The 16,238-nt window shown below is 44.0% G+C and overlaps 1 protein-coding gene across 4 annotated transcripts in view; it reads left to right on the top strand.

Moving 5' to 3' along the window:
- ABLIM1 (actin binding LIM protein 1) overlaps positions 1–16,238 on the top strand; it is a 323,249-nt gene that overhangs the window by 126,937 nt on the left and 180,074 nt on the right. Inside the window, exon 1 of one of the 4 annotated variants that reach the window (XM_065894020.1) lies at positions 11,247–11,359. The exons of the other annotated variants lie outside the window; for them this stretch is intronic. Within the exon in view, the coding sequence (XP_065750092.1) occupies positions 11,344–11,359 (16 nt within the window). The 5' untranslated portion in view covers positions 11,247–11,343. Of the gene's footprint in view, positions 1–11,246; positions 11,360–16,238 lie in introns of those variants that run through there. 4 annotated transcript variants of the gene reach the window in all.

The raw sequence follows: 16,238 nt of genomic DNA on the forward strand, positions 1-16,238 counted from the left end.
ATCAATAAAAAGGTAAAGGTGTATTAACTCCCTTTTAGAACCCTGAAGATACGTTTGCCTTGTGATGCCCTTTGCCTTACCAAGTCCAAGTGATGGGAGATGAAGTAGACAAATAGGGGTTAGGTTTTGCATAATCTCTAAGCAAAGATGAAGCAATCAGGTGCTTCTGTGACATGCCTAGATCAAGAATCTTGGACTGTCCGGTGCAAGTCATCTCCTCCTGCTGTGAAGACAAGGACAGTATCTCTCTCATACGTCTCTCCTACCCACTTCCTGATATTTGTTAGTTATAATATTGTTTTCATGTTGTTCTTTGCTTTCTTTGCTCAAAAGAGCACTCCCATTCGCTTTCATAACCATAATCCAGTAATTGGGGTATCAGTTTCATATTTAATAGAATTCACTGCTCACTACTAGTCCTTTTACTACAGTATTTGCATTCCTGAGTTTGTTTTGACTCATCTCACTCATCTCTTCATTGACTAGATGTTGATGTGAAGCTATTTTCCAAAGAAGTGTTCGTGGTGGTGTATTTCCTGACCACCTCTGTGTTTGTGGTTGGTTTGTCCATTGCCTTTATGTCTGAACAACATTTGGGCTGAGTGAAAGCTTCTTGCGACACACACTTTCTTTCCCTCGAGGTTTTCAGGTATTGCTCCGCTGTCTTCTGTGCATTAGCATTGCCACTGAGAAGTCTGAGATTAGCCTGAGTTTTTCTCTTTTGATGAGTGATGGGCTTTTTCTGTCTGGATATATGGAGAATGATATCCTTTGAAGTTCAAAAGCTTAGGTTAAGACCTGGAGTTAGCATTCTGTATCAAACTTTGTTAAAATAGTATCTCTACACTCTTTAAATCTGCAAGTTCAGATCTATCTCTATTTCAGGGAAATTCTTGTGTATTAGATCTCTGAATATATCTTCTGCTTCTTAAATTCTCTACTTCTGGGACGTAAGTTTTTTCATGTTCCTTTATTTTGCACACCTATTGATTGTCTCTCATTGTTTTAGGGTCTTTCTTCTGCATTCATTGAGATCATCTCAAACTTTTTTCTATCCTAGGAATTAGATATTTATCAGTGTCTGCTCTCTTCTTTGATGTCTCATTCATTCCTGTTGATCCTGTCTTGGTCCTCAGTTTCCACTTCTTATTTGTGTAATCTTTTTCTTCATCTCATTCTGTTGTGTCATCATCACACAACATGAGCTCTTTTTAAATTTCATGCACTAATTCAACATTTTGTGCCCATTCCCCTTCACTCTTGTCTCACGCAGAAGCCAGAAGGATCCTGTAGAAATGACAATCAGATCATGCAACTGTCTCTGCTCAGAGCCTCCAATGGCTTCCCACCTCACTCACTCTAAAGCCAAGGTCCTCACGTGGCTGATAGGGAGGGGCCTAACTCTTCCTCTCCTCTAACCTCACTCCGGCTCTCACTCCTGGAACACACCAGATCACCTCCCTCCTTCAGACCTTTGCTCTTATTGTTCACTTGTCTGGGATGCTCTTTCCTCAAATATCCATATGGCTACTCCCCTGCCTCCTTCAGGTTTGCGCAAATGGCACTTTCTCAAAGAGGCCTTCCTCGGCCACTCACTTCAAACCACAACTCCTTCCCCCCAACTCTCTTTCTCCAGCCTTGATTTTTCTCCAGCCTTGATTTTTCTCCATAATACTTATCACTTCTATCATCTATATCATATGATATATATATATATATTTTATTATATCAACCACATACACACACAACTAGAATGTAAGCTCCATCACAGCAAGGATTTTTGTCTGTTGCCCTTACAGCAATATCCCAGCACCTAGAACAGTTCCTGACATTTAGTAAGCACTCAATAAGTATTTCCTGAATGAATAAGTGGGCTGAGGTTAACTTTGTCTTCCTGGGGAGGTTTCCTAACCTTGAAGTCCAGTGTTTCTTGGATGGTTGGCATCACACTGCCTTTTTCATATGGCAGCAAAGGTCATGTGTCAAGGTATCAGGAGGGGGTCTAAATTCTTTAAGGCATTGTAAGTAAAATTCCCCACATTTGATAAGAAAAGTCTCCCTATAGCCCAAAATGGTTTTGAAAACTGGAGCTTTACAGTTTTCCATTATCCTCTTTTTGTTGTAAATTGATGAAGCAGTGAGAAACTAAGTAAAAACAATCGATATTACCTTCCTTGAGCTCCTTCTGGATGCCAGGCCCTTTCATTTCATAGAGAGCCTCTTTCAGCCTCACCCAGTAGCAGGTACATAATTTGCAGGGTCCAGTGCAAAAGGAAAATGTGAGACCCCCGGTTCAAAGTGCAGGAGTAAAGTGCCATTCAAGGTACTACAATATAAAGCTTTTTTTCTTTATTCCACAGACTCTTTCTCACCTTGTCATAATGTTTTTATTTGCTATTTAATGTTGTCCTAAATAAAGTAAAATTTTGAATTGTTGACATGCAGTTTGACCTTTCATGTTTACACTGTGCACCGCTCATTTTAAACTCAAATATAAGAGCACTGAACTCGTTTGTGAAATTGCGCGATTTATATCTCATAGATCGTAGATGCATATGTATTTCATTCTTTCCAGAAGCGTGGGAATTCTGCACCCAAATAGCTCAACTGTTTTTATTTCACTTCTTGGATGCGTGTGCATTCTAGCGGCCCTCTCTACCTTTGGCTTACTGATGGGTGAGGAAGGACGGAAGGGAAAGGGGGCAGTAGGTTGTCCTATCTTTCCTTTTGCTTCTATATCGTCATTTTCAGTGTAAGTGGTTGGCTAAATAGGGAAGTTACATGAGTCAGAAAGGATATGATAGGGTCCCTTGGTCGTTCGTGTTTCCTTGAACCCCTTGCCTTCTTTTTTGCATTGTGGTTTGGATGGAAAGTGACCTCTCAGCGCTGCTGTTTACTCAGTCGTAGATGTGACACACTTCCCTTGCACTCCCTGAATCCCCATGCATCACGAGTCCACTGGAATTGGGAGCTCAGGGGGCATCGCAAATACCACCTGTGAAGGGGGCAGCAGGAATGCAGACACACATCCTGCACCTCTCTCGTCTGCGCACACGCATGCTCCATTGTCCCATCCAACCTCACTTATAAAACACAAGCTCAAAGATAAAATTCTTACCAATCTCAATATAACAAGAGCAGAGCATTAAACCAAATGGAGCGCCCATCTGAGCACAGGTTCCTACACAGCTTCCCAGGTCGCTCGCCCAGGAAGCCAGTCCTGTCCTCACCACAACCTCACAAGTGGAGCATGTTACTACCGTCCACAGATGAGACTGCTGAAACCCAGAGAGAAAATAACATGTCCGAGGTCCCTGAGCCTGTGGCAGAGCTGGAACTCAAATCCTGGCTGTTTGATTAGGTTTCCTGTGTGGCCAGTTAGCATGACAAAATAACCACAGGTAGGAGGTAAGACCCCAGGGGTTTTGGCCATTTCCAAGTAATTGTGTAACCTTGGACAAGTCTGCCTTAGGACTTTAGTTTTCATCTCAATGTGAAGCTAATGCCTTTTTTTTTTTTTTTCATACAAGTTATAGTTTTTCACAAACCAGAGGGTTGGTTGCATGGTCCCTTCTCTCTTTGTCCTGAGAGCTGGAGGAACTCACAGAGATGTGTGTTGGGTGACAGTGCTGTTTTTCCTGTGGCAGCACATGCCCTAGTGGCCATGCACTTTGCATGCTTTATTCGGCCTGTCCCTCAGACGATGGCTGAAATGTCTCAGGAGAATGTGAGAGAGGTTATTTTCTGGGAGTGTGCCAGGGCCTAATTAGAGTGAAGGGGGCAAATGGAGGCTTTGTCAACTTTGCAAAAATTCTGTGACCACCCCCCATAAAATGTTTTTAGTTGTCTCTCTATGTAGACCACAGGAATGTTATTCCTTGAGGATGATTAGACAGGGTAGATGATTGAATTGCAACTTCAGAGACTCGAGAATGTGGATCTGGGCAAACCGTCTTCCCCTGTCCAGCCAAGGATGAGCCCAACAGGCCAAGGGGATGCGATTCACCTGGCAGTTCCTATCATAAGACGTCCAAGAGCCAATGAAGGATAAGGTATCAGGAGAGAAGATCATTTTATACAGACAAGACAAAATGGAACATCATTTCCATTGTGTCAAGTCTTCTGGAAACACCAAAGAAGTTGAGGTACATTGAGTGCGTCTTGACTCAAAAAATGTGTGTGTGTGTGTGTGTGTGTGTGTGTGTGTGTGTAGTTGGGAACAGGGGAAGGGAGACTCTTTCATGACCTCTGTGGAATGAAGACCCAGCAAAGCAAAAGACCCAACAAAGCAAGAGACCCAACAAAGCAAAGGGAGGGCCCATGGCTTTGGATTCTGACAAGCCTCTTCCCTCAAGTGTAAAGATAATAACATTATCTTATCCAGTTGTTAGGAGGATTAAATGAGGTGATAAATGAATATAAAGAGAGTAGAATGGTAGCTGACACATAATAAGCCCTCTGTAAATGGCAACAAAAGTGGCACTTAGGATTAGTTATTAAGGAGACTTTGTAAGATGCTACCTGGTTAAGTTCCTTTCAACTCATTTCTCCCCACGGTGAATTATTGGTTTGCATCTTGGCAAATACTTTAAAGCAACCACTAAATTGATTTATATATAAGAGACGGAATTTACTTTTAATTTACTTGAGTAAGATTTTTAAATCAACCTTTTTGATATAAAAATGAATACTTAGCATTTTGACTTACTATGGTAAGCCAGTGACATTTATTCCTTAGAATTCATCAAATATCACATTCCTACTTTGTGCCTATCACTATGTGAATACAGATATTCACATGTGATTCCTTCCCTCAGAGAGCCCACAGTCTTTTGCAAAACTAGACATATAAGTCCTCCATTGCAGTGTAGTAAAATTCAGAGCACTGGTGACATTAAGTACCAGAAAGAAGGGGGTGTTGCTAGGAAAGGCATCACAGCTCCAGATGACAGGAAATGACTGTTTTTCTTTCCCAATAGCTGTATTTCTACCTAGAAAATACTAGGGGAAAAGATAAAGCCAATAGTAAATTGTTAGGGGGGAAAAAAAGCCTTTTTCCCCAAGTAATTCAAAGGTATTTCTGTACTTCTTGTGTGAACTTCTCGTGTGCCTGAAATTAGGCTAAAATTCATGAAACTCTCTGTACTGTCAAAAGATCCTTTGAATTCCAGTAATAGATTCCAGTACACTTTCAGGAAAAAGGCTTGTTTTGTGCTCCCTCTGCAGTTTATATCTTTAGTGGATTATTTATAGAGAGCTTTAAATATACCTTAGTAATTTTTCCTAAGCTGCAACCTGTTGTTTAGGTCCAAACTCAGAACTGGCTTCTGAGAAGGACCACGGGTAAGTTTTGGATACAAATGTAAAATAATTCTACTTGAAGAACTCATGGAAAAGAAGTTTGCTGGGCATTGATTCTGTGAGATTCACATGGAAAAAATCCTAAGAATTCCCGTTGAAAACATGAGAGTGGGATCAAGAGAGATCAGACATTTAGGAGTTTGTGTCAGACTGTAGGAAACTCTGGAATCATCACTACTATTAAATTTTCATGAAGATTGCAGTGAATGTCAGGATGATTGTTATTTCAGCCAACTGAGAAGATGGAGGTTGTTTTTTAGATGTGGCAGCGTGAGCTATAGCTGTGTTTGTAAATTTCATGTTCATTTACTTCCTGTGATGCAGGCCCATGTGCTAGGCCAGTCAGTGGTCCTTCAACACTTAAGGAGCTGGTGCAGCTCCAGCCTCATCCCCGAAAATCTGAATCATCAGACCTTGGATGGGACCAGGTGTATGCATTTAAAGCATCCCTCGTATTTTTTTATCCCTGGAGGTCTGCAGGCTGCACTCTTGGGAGTCTAGCAAAGCATGAAAACCTCCTTCCCTTCATGGAGCTCACAGCCTCATTGTGGACATGAAGCCATTACTACAGGAGGATAAGCCAATCCCAAATGCTTTGTGCTACTGAAAGTGCTATGTGCGGGATGTGCCTGGCTGTCATTTTATTCTATTTCTCAGGGAAATATTTAAGTACACTAATAAACATAGACACTTTCTGGGCATGTCTGCTAAACATGGGACATGCACACACCAACACAATCCAATTTGGAGGAAGGAGGCAGTATGATTGGAAACACATCATGGCAGACTTTGAAATGCACCCAAAGTATTTTGAACTTAATTGGTAAAGAAATAGGTAGCTCAGGTTTGAGACTCTCATCACATCACTTCTAATGTCCATCGTCCTTAGTGTGGCATTCAGAGCCCTCCATGATCTGCCACCCTGGCCTTAGTTTGAACCTCTCCCCATTCCCCTTGAACAGTGAGCTTGATACCTTGTCCCAAGGGGAGGCCATGGAATGATCTTTCCCCCTTTCTTCATTTGTCAGCCCTCTCTTACTTCTTTACTCCTCCTAGAAGCCTCTCCTGACTCCCCAGATTGGGCTCAGTACTGCTCTGCACCCTGTGCACCCACTTCTGTCTTTTTTTTTTTTTTTTTTTGGCTGCATCGGGTCTTCATTGCTGTGCGCGGACTTTCTCTAGTTGCGGCGAGCTGGGGCTACTCTTTGTTGCAGTGTGCGGGCTTCTCACTGCGGTGGCTTCTCTCGTTGCGGAGCATGGGCTCTAGGCGCTTCAGTAGTTGCAGCACGTGGGCTCAGTAGTTGTGGCTCGTGGGCTCTAGAGCGCAGGCTCAGTAGTTGTGGCGCATGGGTTTAGTTGCTCCATGGCATGTGGGATCTTCCCAGACCAGGGATCGAACCCGTGTCCCCTGCATTGGCAGGTGGATTCTTAACCACTGCACCACCAGGGAAGTCCCCCCACTTCTGTCTTACCACCTTCCTAACTGGGTTGAGAGTTTTTGTGTGTGAGCATCTCCTCCACTAGATGGTAAGCAACTCCAGAGCAGTGATTTCTCTCTTCCTGTTTTGGTATTGTCAGCCCAGTACTTGGCGTACCGTAGATGCCCCATAAATATCTGCAGTGAGGTTGATAGATGTAAACGTTAAATGGAAAGCAAATAACAAACTCATTCTCAAGTTTTCCTTCAGCTGGATTCTGCTAGAGAGGATTTTGAGCACTCTTCTGCCAATGAGTCCAAAGGTGTTGAAGGATGGGTGGCCATGGAGGGGTCCTGAAATTCCTGCCCTGTGGATGCACAGGCCATAGGCAATCCACGGCTCTGTAGGAGAGAGCAGTGAGGACGTGGACTCCATCAGGTTGCTTGTTTTCTGGTTTTCACATTTCCCTCTTAATTGGCATGGCTTCTTTGGAAGTGATGTACTCTTGATTTTTTGCCAAGAGTGGCTGTGTGCTCACAAAGCTTTTCTCTCCAACAAAATGGTTTCTGTCCTTTGGTCACTTGTGGACAACCCTGGCTTCATTTTGTGAGTGAATGACAAGGCAGCAGTGAGTCAGTTTGGGGGAATAAAACAACAAATGAACCCATGGCTTGGTGTCTGTATTATGAAGTCTTATCTCACCTGAGTGGAATGAGATTGAGATAAGTTCTTTTGAAATCTTCTCTAGAAATAACAGTAAAAAGTCCTGCTCTTATGAACTGTACATTTTTTATTTTCTCCTTCATTTATTTTGCACTTCTCGTAGCTTTAACTAACTGTAAAGTAGAAAATATCTATGCTTTGCTTCTGTTCTCAAAACTTTTAATTATTTGGCCCTGAGGCTGGAGACAAAAACAATTTGGTCTTACTCTGCCACATTCCAAAAATAACTTTAGTAATACCCTCTTTGGTTATCTTAAAAGTGTAGAGTGGATGCTTTCATCCTAAAGTAAAGTGTCTGACTGTTGGGGGGACTTCAGCTATATGACTGTCGTTTAGCAGCTAAATGCTGGTGACTCATTCACTTTGACTGTGGTTCAGGAAAATTCTTTCCGTGGAAAACACAGGAGGGGGGCAATCTCTCTGAACCACTATGTAGTATTTTCCTTTGGAAAAGGCTTCTCTGGAAATGAACAGGCACCAGCTGTTACTCTGCTGGCGTAGTCTCCAAAGCGGCCAGTGAGCCTTCCTCAACCAGGGTTTCTGTGCGGTTTATCCACAAAGGTATACAGGTAGGTTCAGAGCTGTAATAAATCTGTTTGGTTAATAAACTGAAATCTCAGGATTAAAAATGGTCACCCTGAATAAAAGAGACATTGAACTAATTGCATTTACAGTATCCAGAATATTTATGTATGATTTGGTTTGGACTAGAAACACAATGGTGTTTTAGTGTCACATTCCATGGGGTGTGGGGCGGGAAGGGAGAGAGAGAGGGTGAGAGAGGGAGCGCCTCTGTGAGGGGCCAATCTATTGATGCAGCAAAAATATAATAAAATAAATTCACCTGCTAGGCTCACAGCACCGAACTAATTCCAGTTCTCTGAGTTTAATTTTGCTTGTCTGCATCTCCTTGCAGGCTCTGAGGGTGTTAGGGATGGGAGAAATAGACCGTGCAGTGCTAGCCGTGAACTTTCGGGGATAGAAAGGGCTTGTCCCCTCCTGCTCTTGAGCCGTGCCCATCCCTCTCGACCTGAGGTAGTGCTGCTCTCATGCTTGGCTCTTATTTATGAATGGAGGTTAGAGAAGCCGCTTAAAGGCTCTATAGAGCTCACACTCCAGCTGGCTGCTGACTTAGGAAAAACATGACCCTATGGGGCTGCAGTGGGGTCAGGGAGGACCGTGGGAGAAGTTTGTGTCATAGAAATGACGACCCATGGGTTGGAGGGGCCTTATTAGCCCTTTCTTACAGGCAGAGATGCCCAGGCTATTAATAGTAAAGCCCTGAATCACAGATGTAGGAATGTCGCAGCTGCTTGAGCTCTGCCACTGTTACCCCGGCAGAAAACCAGCCCCACCCAACGTCATTTCAGCTATAAACAAAGATGATGGCACGTTGATTGACTTCATTCCTTTCTGTTACCCCAGCTCTCTTAGACCCAACACGGTACAATATTTGCAGTAAAACAAGTCGAATCCTGGCTGTGCGTTCTGGTTCTGCAGGGCGGCTTGTCCATCTGCTGCTCTCTCCGAGCCACGGCATCTGCCTTTGTGTCTCTTGCTCATCACATCTCTCCCACGTGGTGGGGAGAGCAAGCAAACAATCTGGATTTCGGAGACAGGTGCTGGAATGGGGTGGGCGTCGGCTTAGTGACCCCAGCCTCCACCCGCCCCCCCGGAAGTCACCTGCTCCCGTGAGACCAGCGTGTGCTCCTGCGGGTCAGAAATCAAAAGCCACTGCCGGATCAGACTTAGGCTGGTGAGCGGTGCAGGGGTGACTGCCCTTCACTTTGTGGCTGGGAGGGTTCCTCCCTCACATATACACAGCCCAAGAGGGGCTTGTGTAGAAAACTCTAAAGAAGCAGGGAGAAGGGGGAAGTCAGAATCCTACCTGGATAACTCAGATTTTTACTTTGATCCTGAATTTGATCCTGGATGAGGAATGGAATCCTGAAAGAGCCTCTTCCCAGGCTCCCTCTCATTGTCCGGTCGGTCCCCCGCTCCTCCCATTTCAGGAAAGGGGTTGGGGAGCAGCAGGGCAAATCACAAATTAAATGTCATTATTCATTTTTCATTATAATTCAGCCTCCAGGACCTTAAAAGTTGAAGAAAATGAGCTTGAAGGCACCACTAGCATTATTTTTCTACCAAGCCTAATTTTATTTATTTATTTATTTTGGGGGGTAGGAATTTAACACATATTTACTAGCATAGATTTAAATTGCAGTTTCTACAATACAAATAGAAAGGTTACCCTTTCACTTTTTTTTTTTTAACATCTTTACTGGAGTATAATTGCTTTACAATGGTGTGTTAGTTTCTGCTGTATAACAAAGTGAATCAGCTATATGAATACATATATCCCCATATCACCTCCCTCTTGCATCTCCCTCCCACCCTCCCTATCCCACCCCTCTAGGTGGTCACAAAGCACTGAGCTGATCTCCCTGTGCTATGCAGCTGCTTCCCACTAGCTATCTGTTTTACATTTGGTAGTGTATATATGTCCATGCCACTCTCTCACTTGATCCCAGCTTACCCTTCCCCCTCCCCGTGTCCTCAAGTCCCTTCTCTACGTCTGCGTCTTTATTCCTGTCCTGCCCCTAGGTTCTCCAGAACCTTTTTTTTTTTTTAGATTCCATATATATGTGTTAGCATATGGTATTTGTTTTTCTCTTTCTGACTTACTTCACCCTGTATGACAGACTCTAGGTCCATCCACCTCACTACAAATGACTCAATTTCGTTTCTTTTTATGGCTGAGTAATATTCCATTGTATGCATGTGCCATATCTTCTTTATCCATTCATCTGTCTATGGACACTTAGGTTGCTTCCATGTCCTGGCTATTGTAAATAGAGCTGCAATGAACATTGTGGTACATGACTCTTTTTGAATTATGGTTTTCTCTGGGTATATGCCCAGTAGTGGGATTGCTGGGTCGCATGGCAGTTCTATTTTTAGTTTTTTAAGGACTCTCCATACTGTTCTCCATAGTGGCTGTATCAATTTACATTCCCACCAACAGTGCAAGAGTGTTCCCTTTTCTCCACACCCTCTCCAGCATTTATGGTTTCTAGATTTTTTGGTGATGGCGATTCTGACCAGCAGGAGGTAATACCTCATTGTAGTTTTGATTTATATTTCTCTAATGATTAGTGATGTTGAGCATCCTTTCATGTGTTTGTTGGCAATCAGTATATCTTCTTTGGAGAAATGTCTGTTTAGGTGTTCTGCCCATTTTTGGATTGGGTTGTTTGTTTTTTTGATATTGAGCTGCGTGAGCTGTCAAGGCTAATTTTATCTATTCAGTTGGTCTGAAAGAAGCTGAATTGACAGCAGCAGTAATAGGAGACTAATAAGCTAACAATTGACTAGTTTTCCTTATTGGAACAGTCCCTGGCTTGCCCCTCGGCCCCCCTCTTCTGGCAATCATTTATCAGACCCCGGGAGGGGGCCAGGGCTCCAGAGCATTTTGATGCCCGTTTTCCCGGCACGAGGAATGCTACGTGGTGTCAGTGACCAGAGATTAGGACACTGGAATTTTGCATTTGTTACAGCAGCAGCTGTAGTGAGTGGCTGGGGCCGAAGGGCAGCGCCCCCCCCCCGCCCCCCCGCAGCAGGGCGCGGCCACCACTCGGCTGCGATCGCTGGGGCGGGCACCGGAGCTCGGCCTTCCAGACGGGGGGCGGGATTTTAGAAAGAAGCCCCGGACTTGGCAAGTGGATGCCCCGGCTCTTCCTCGCTGCCTCTGCCGCAGCCGATCTGCCTGCCTAGGGGCGCTCCCACTCCTAGACTTTGTTCCTGTTTCCTTCGGTGGTGCTCGCCAAAGGCCCTGGTTGCCATGGTGAAGGAGAAAGGTAATTATAAATATCGATCACTGTGCATGGTTGCAGAAGTTGGACTGGTGCTTCAGGGCTCGGCCACCTAATGGGGGATGATCAATGGAAAGCCGGGCAGACATGTTCCTGGTGTAAGAATCTGTATTGTGATGTCTGGGTTTCCACAGAAGGGAGACTTACTTCATCAAGAACCTTTCATTTAGCTACTGTGTCGTCAGAAGCACATCCTATTTCTGGAGTGTTTGCACAGCCGAGCTCCCGGGCGTGCGTCTCTTTTGCCTGACATTGCATTTTGAATTTTTGGTTGTGTTTGAGCCTTGCCTTCCTGCCTTCATCCTAGCCTCCATTCTTCCTCACTTACCCCCCACCCAAATCAATAAATTAATGAAGATGTGTAATGAAAGGACCCTTCTACCACGTCTGTGCTGTTTGGGCATCTGCCCAGGCCTAGCTGGACTGGCTGGAAGTTCGAAGCGGGCTGTCTTAAAGGTTCCAGGTGTGCCACTCTAATAACCTGTCGTTTCAGCGGCATCCCTGATCACTCCTCCAAACACCTTAAAGGGTGCTTAACATGTCAAAGGTGGCAGATTATGTCTTAAGAAGAAGGTAAAAGGGAGAGGGCAATCATGCTCTGCACAGGTGTGCAGTATTTATGCACTGGGTGTGGTCCTGAAATGGAAGTTAAATCTTTCAGAATTGAATTGTAGTTTAAATTATTTGTTTATCCGGGAAATATAAAAGAGCACAAGTGTTTGATTTTAATTATCCACGTAATATATAAATATGTCTTACGTTAAGAAAAGTGAAATGTCACAGGAGACTAGAGAGTGAAAGATGAAATCTCCTTGCCCCTACCCTGTACACCTCAACTCCTCTTTCTCTCTTGAGGCAAAATTGTTAATAGTTACTGTGCATCCTTTTAGACCTAGACAGGAATAAGATAGATAGATGAGAGATAGATAGATAGATAGTATTTTAAAAGGATCATTCTTTGATCATTTTCTGTGACTTGATTTTTTCCCTTAATATGTCTTCGGGACCTTTACAACATGATTTGATAGTGTGAGTAACCACCGTTTAATTTTGCTTTTTTGGTAAGCTTGGATTTATTCTACCACATTTTCTGACTGTGGACGTACTTTTCTCCATAAACACAGATGTCTGCTCTTTGGGGGCTGTCTTGAACATTTCAGTGATTTAGCTTTATCTCTTTCTCGTAAAGCCCCTACAGGGAATAAATATTAGGTGAATGTGCTGAACTCAAATTGATCCCTATTGCTGGAAACTCAGTTCAGGTTTATTATGCTAATGGATGGATGGAGAAATAGGATCATGACAGCTAAGTGTATTAAGACCACACCTTAGGACAAAGAGAGACAGCTTCTGCTCTATCCATTCTGCTCCTGTGTATCTTTCATAAATCATGTTGTTTTGCTTTGGTTTTTCATGGACTAAGGGATAATTGAGTGAAATGATTTGGTGTGAATATAGGTGCCTCTAATAATGTTTCCTCTCTTTTTGGGGTGATACCAGGAACGCTCAGAGTAACAGATAAATATGTTGACATTTAATCAAGGTCAGGTCTCTTCATTTTTACCTCTCCCACAGAGGAGAGAAACAACCTGGCTCTAATCTCTATTGCTAATGGATTTGAGTTTGTTTCCCCAACAGGAGTAATTTATGAGTGATGGGAAAGGGGATTGTAAAAGCCACTTCCCGATTCCATCCCCCAGGGGGTCCATGGAAGCTCCAGACTTGCTGTATGTGGTGAATGTATTATAGATCAGTGGTCCCCGAATAGCAACTCTTTTTAAGTCACTGCAGACTTCCCAAAGCTCGGATTGCCTGGGTTCACATTTGCTTTACAAGTCAGTAGCCACTTTCTGACTGGAACACTTTGGACAGGGCACCGAGAGGTCACATACTAGTATTATCTTAGCCCTTAGCCACTGATTAAAGGCTGTTCCTTTTTTATTTTGAGGTCTGTGTCCGTCTCCACTTCTGTCTCCCAGCTTCCTGATTGCATTGACCTCAGCCAACAGCAGGGGAAGGCAGGGTTTTTGGTGGGTACACAAGCGCTTCCGTGGGAAGAAAGGAATTTCATTATAGCTTTTAAAGTGAGAAGGGCACAGGAAAGCATGCAGTCCAGACATTCATCCTAGAGTGAGAAAACTGGGCTTCAGAAAGGGTAGGTAAATTGCTCAAAATCACACAGCGGGTAATTGGACCAAGCGCTCATGCCCTGTGTTCCGTCGAAGCGGAACATGGCTCAGTGTCTGCATTTACTACAGCGTGTGGACACCCGTTGGCTCCGTCACTAGACAGCGAGCCTCTCAGAAGCAGCCCTGTGTCTCTGTCTTTAATCTTCCAGTTCATAGCTTGGTGCCTGCCCATCGTAGATTCTCACAGTTGAAACAGGTTGGCCTGTGGTCAGAGCTGGATCCAGAACCTGTGTCTTCTTGATTCTGAGACCTTTCTAGTCCTCTCCATTTTCTCTTGCTGCCAGAGAGGCCTAGCTTCTTCCTTTCTCCTGGAGCTGACACGAATCAGCCTTGAGCGAGCCTGGATCACGGCAGCATCCATCCTGAGGAACATGGGAAGCCCTCTGAAGGAGTGACATAGATTGCCTGTTGCTCACCACTTAGAGATGGTTTAGCTCACACTGATTTGCACCACCATTTTCTCTCCTAGGTAAAGGTTCCAAGTATCTCTCGGCTTGGGATTGACACTGACTGGAAAGAAAGCATGCTGGCAGATCACACCTCTACAGGTGTGGAATGACATTTACCAACATGCTTTGACCCTCATTCTCTTCTCTTCTCTTCTCCTAACCAGGTGCCCACCCATTTCCAGTTGCAGAGACTTATTGATCTGGGAATCTTGATGAAATGGTTATTTCTCTGACGCGTTCAACGGCGTCTTACCCTTGCTGTGTCCTATAACAAAGAATCAGGAGAGATTTTGTGGGTTTATCAGTCAGTATCTGTCTTTCTGAATACACTTCCATCAGCCTCAACTCCAGAGCCCACTCTACTTATTTAAAAACTGTCATTGTCTAGCTTATGTGTGTTCTAGTACAAGTTTTAAAAATGAACACAAAAGGGATTTATTATTCCTTTTTGTTAGAGAAAACAAGAATAAGCAAATACTAGAGATTACGTTGTGTAAACACTCATTTATTTAAACAATAAGGGGGCCCTTATGGGGTTTGGAAATCATGTAAGAGGATAAAAATTTAGCAGCAAGGGAGTCACATCAAGGACAGAGCTCTACATTTGAGCAAATCATTTTTTGTTTATTTTGTTTCTCAGAAGTTTTCTGTCACTGTTAGATGACCCAACTTGCTTTTATTTATTTTTTTAATAAATTTATTTATTTTGGCCGCGTTGGGTCTTCATTGCTGCATGTGGGCTTTCTCTAGTTGCGGCGAGCGGGGGCTACTTTTTCTTCATTGCGGTGCGCAGGCTTCTCATTGTGGTGTCTTCTCTTGTTGTGGAGCACGGGCTCTAGGCGCATGGGCTTCAGTAGTTGTGGCACGTGGGCTCAGTAGTTGTGGCGCACGGGCTTAGTTGCTCCACGGCATGTGGCATCTTCCCGGATCAGGGATCGAACCCGTGTCCCCTGTGTTGGCAGGCAGATTCTTAACCACTGCGCCACCAGGGAAGTCCCCCAACTTGCTTTTAAGGTCGAGCAGGACCCAGTGAAACTCATTGTAGTTCACCCTCAGTGGAGAGACGTTCACCCTCCACCTGACATTCAGGTATATGAGACACACACACACAAACACACACACACACACGGAGCAGTCTTGTTTCTTAGCAACTTCTGAGAACAGCGGTGTACTGAGTCTCAGATGTGTCCTACAGACTGGCACCAAAGTAATCCTCTTACGATGCTGAAGTCATCATATTTCCAGCTCAGAAACCTAAATGAGTGACAAGGTAAAGTTCAAGGCTTCCTGTTAATCATTGAGGATTCTCCCCAAGTCCTGAAATTACCTCCTCCCCACCGCTATCTAAGACAATCTTGTTTTTTTTGTGTGTGCTTTTATGTCTTTCTTTGTTTACTTACGTCTTTATTGGAGTATAAGTGCTTTACAATGGTGTGTTAGTTTCTGCTTTATAACAAAGTGAATCAGCTATACATATACATATGTTCCCATATCTCTTCCCTCTTGCCTCTCCCACCCTCCCACCCTCCCTATCCCACCCCTCTAGGTGGTCACAAAGCACCGAGCTGATCTCCCTGTGCGATGCGGCTGCTCCCCACTAGCTATCTATTTTACATTTGGTAGTGTATATATGTCCATGCCACTCTCTCACTTCGTCCCAGCCTCCCCTACCCTCCCTGTGTCCTCAAGTCGGTTCTCAACGTCTGCATCTTTATTCCTGTCCTGCCACTAGGTTCTGTTTTTGTTTTTAATGTTACTATTAAATCTGCCAGTTATTGAAAATATACGAACTGGCAGGCTTTGTGTTGAAAGCCTTACGTACATTGTCTCTAATCTTTGAAACCATCAAGGTCAGTGGTACTCCTCCCCTTGAATAGATGAGGAAGAGGGGGCTCACAGGAGTTTAGAAACTTGCCAGAGATCACTTAGCGAGAAAGTAGAAGAGCTGATTTTCTACCCAGGCCTATCTGCCTCCAGAATCTGTGCTCATTGTACTTATGGTACCTCCCCCCACACTTTTCCTATTTGAATAATCATGGCGGTATCTTCCTTCTCCATCCTGGGTCATTCTGCCCCTCCTGTCCTGGTAAGAAATATATATAGTCTCCTTTTCTGTATCTGCCCAAGACCTAACTCAAGTTCTGCTTCCTAACAGTGCTTTACAAAGGCCCACCCCTTCTGTATGTTCTTCTAGAGTTACTCTGAACACTTAAGTAAACACCAGAG

This window comes from Phocoena phocoena, chromosome 16 (assembly GCF_963924675.1).
Source record: "Phocoena phocoena chromosome 16, mPhoPho1.1, whole genome shotgun sequence".
NCBI lineage: Eukaryota > Metazoa > Chordata > Mammalia > Artiodactyla > Phocoenidae > Phocoena > Phocoena phocoena.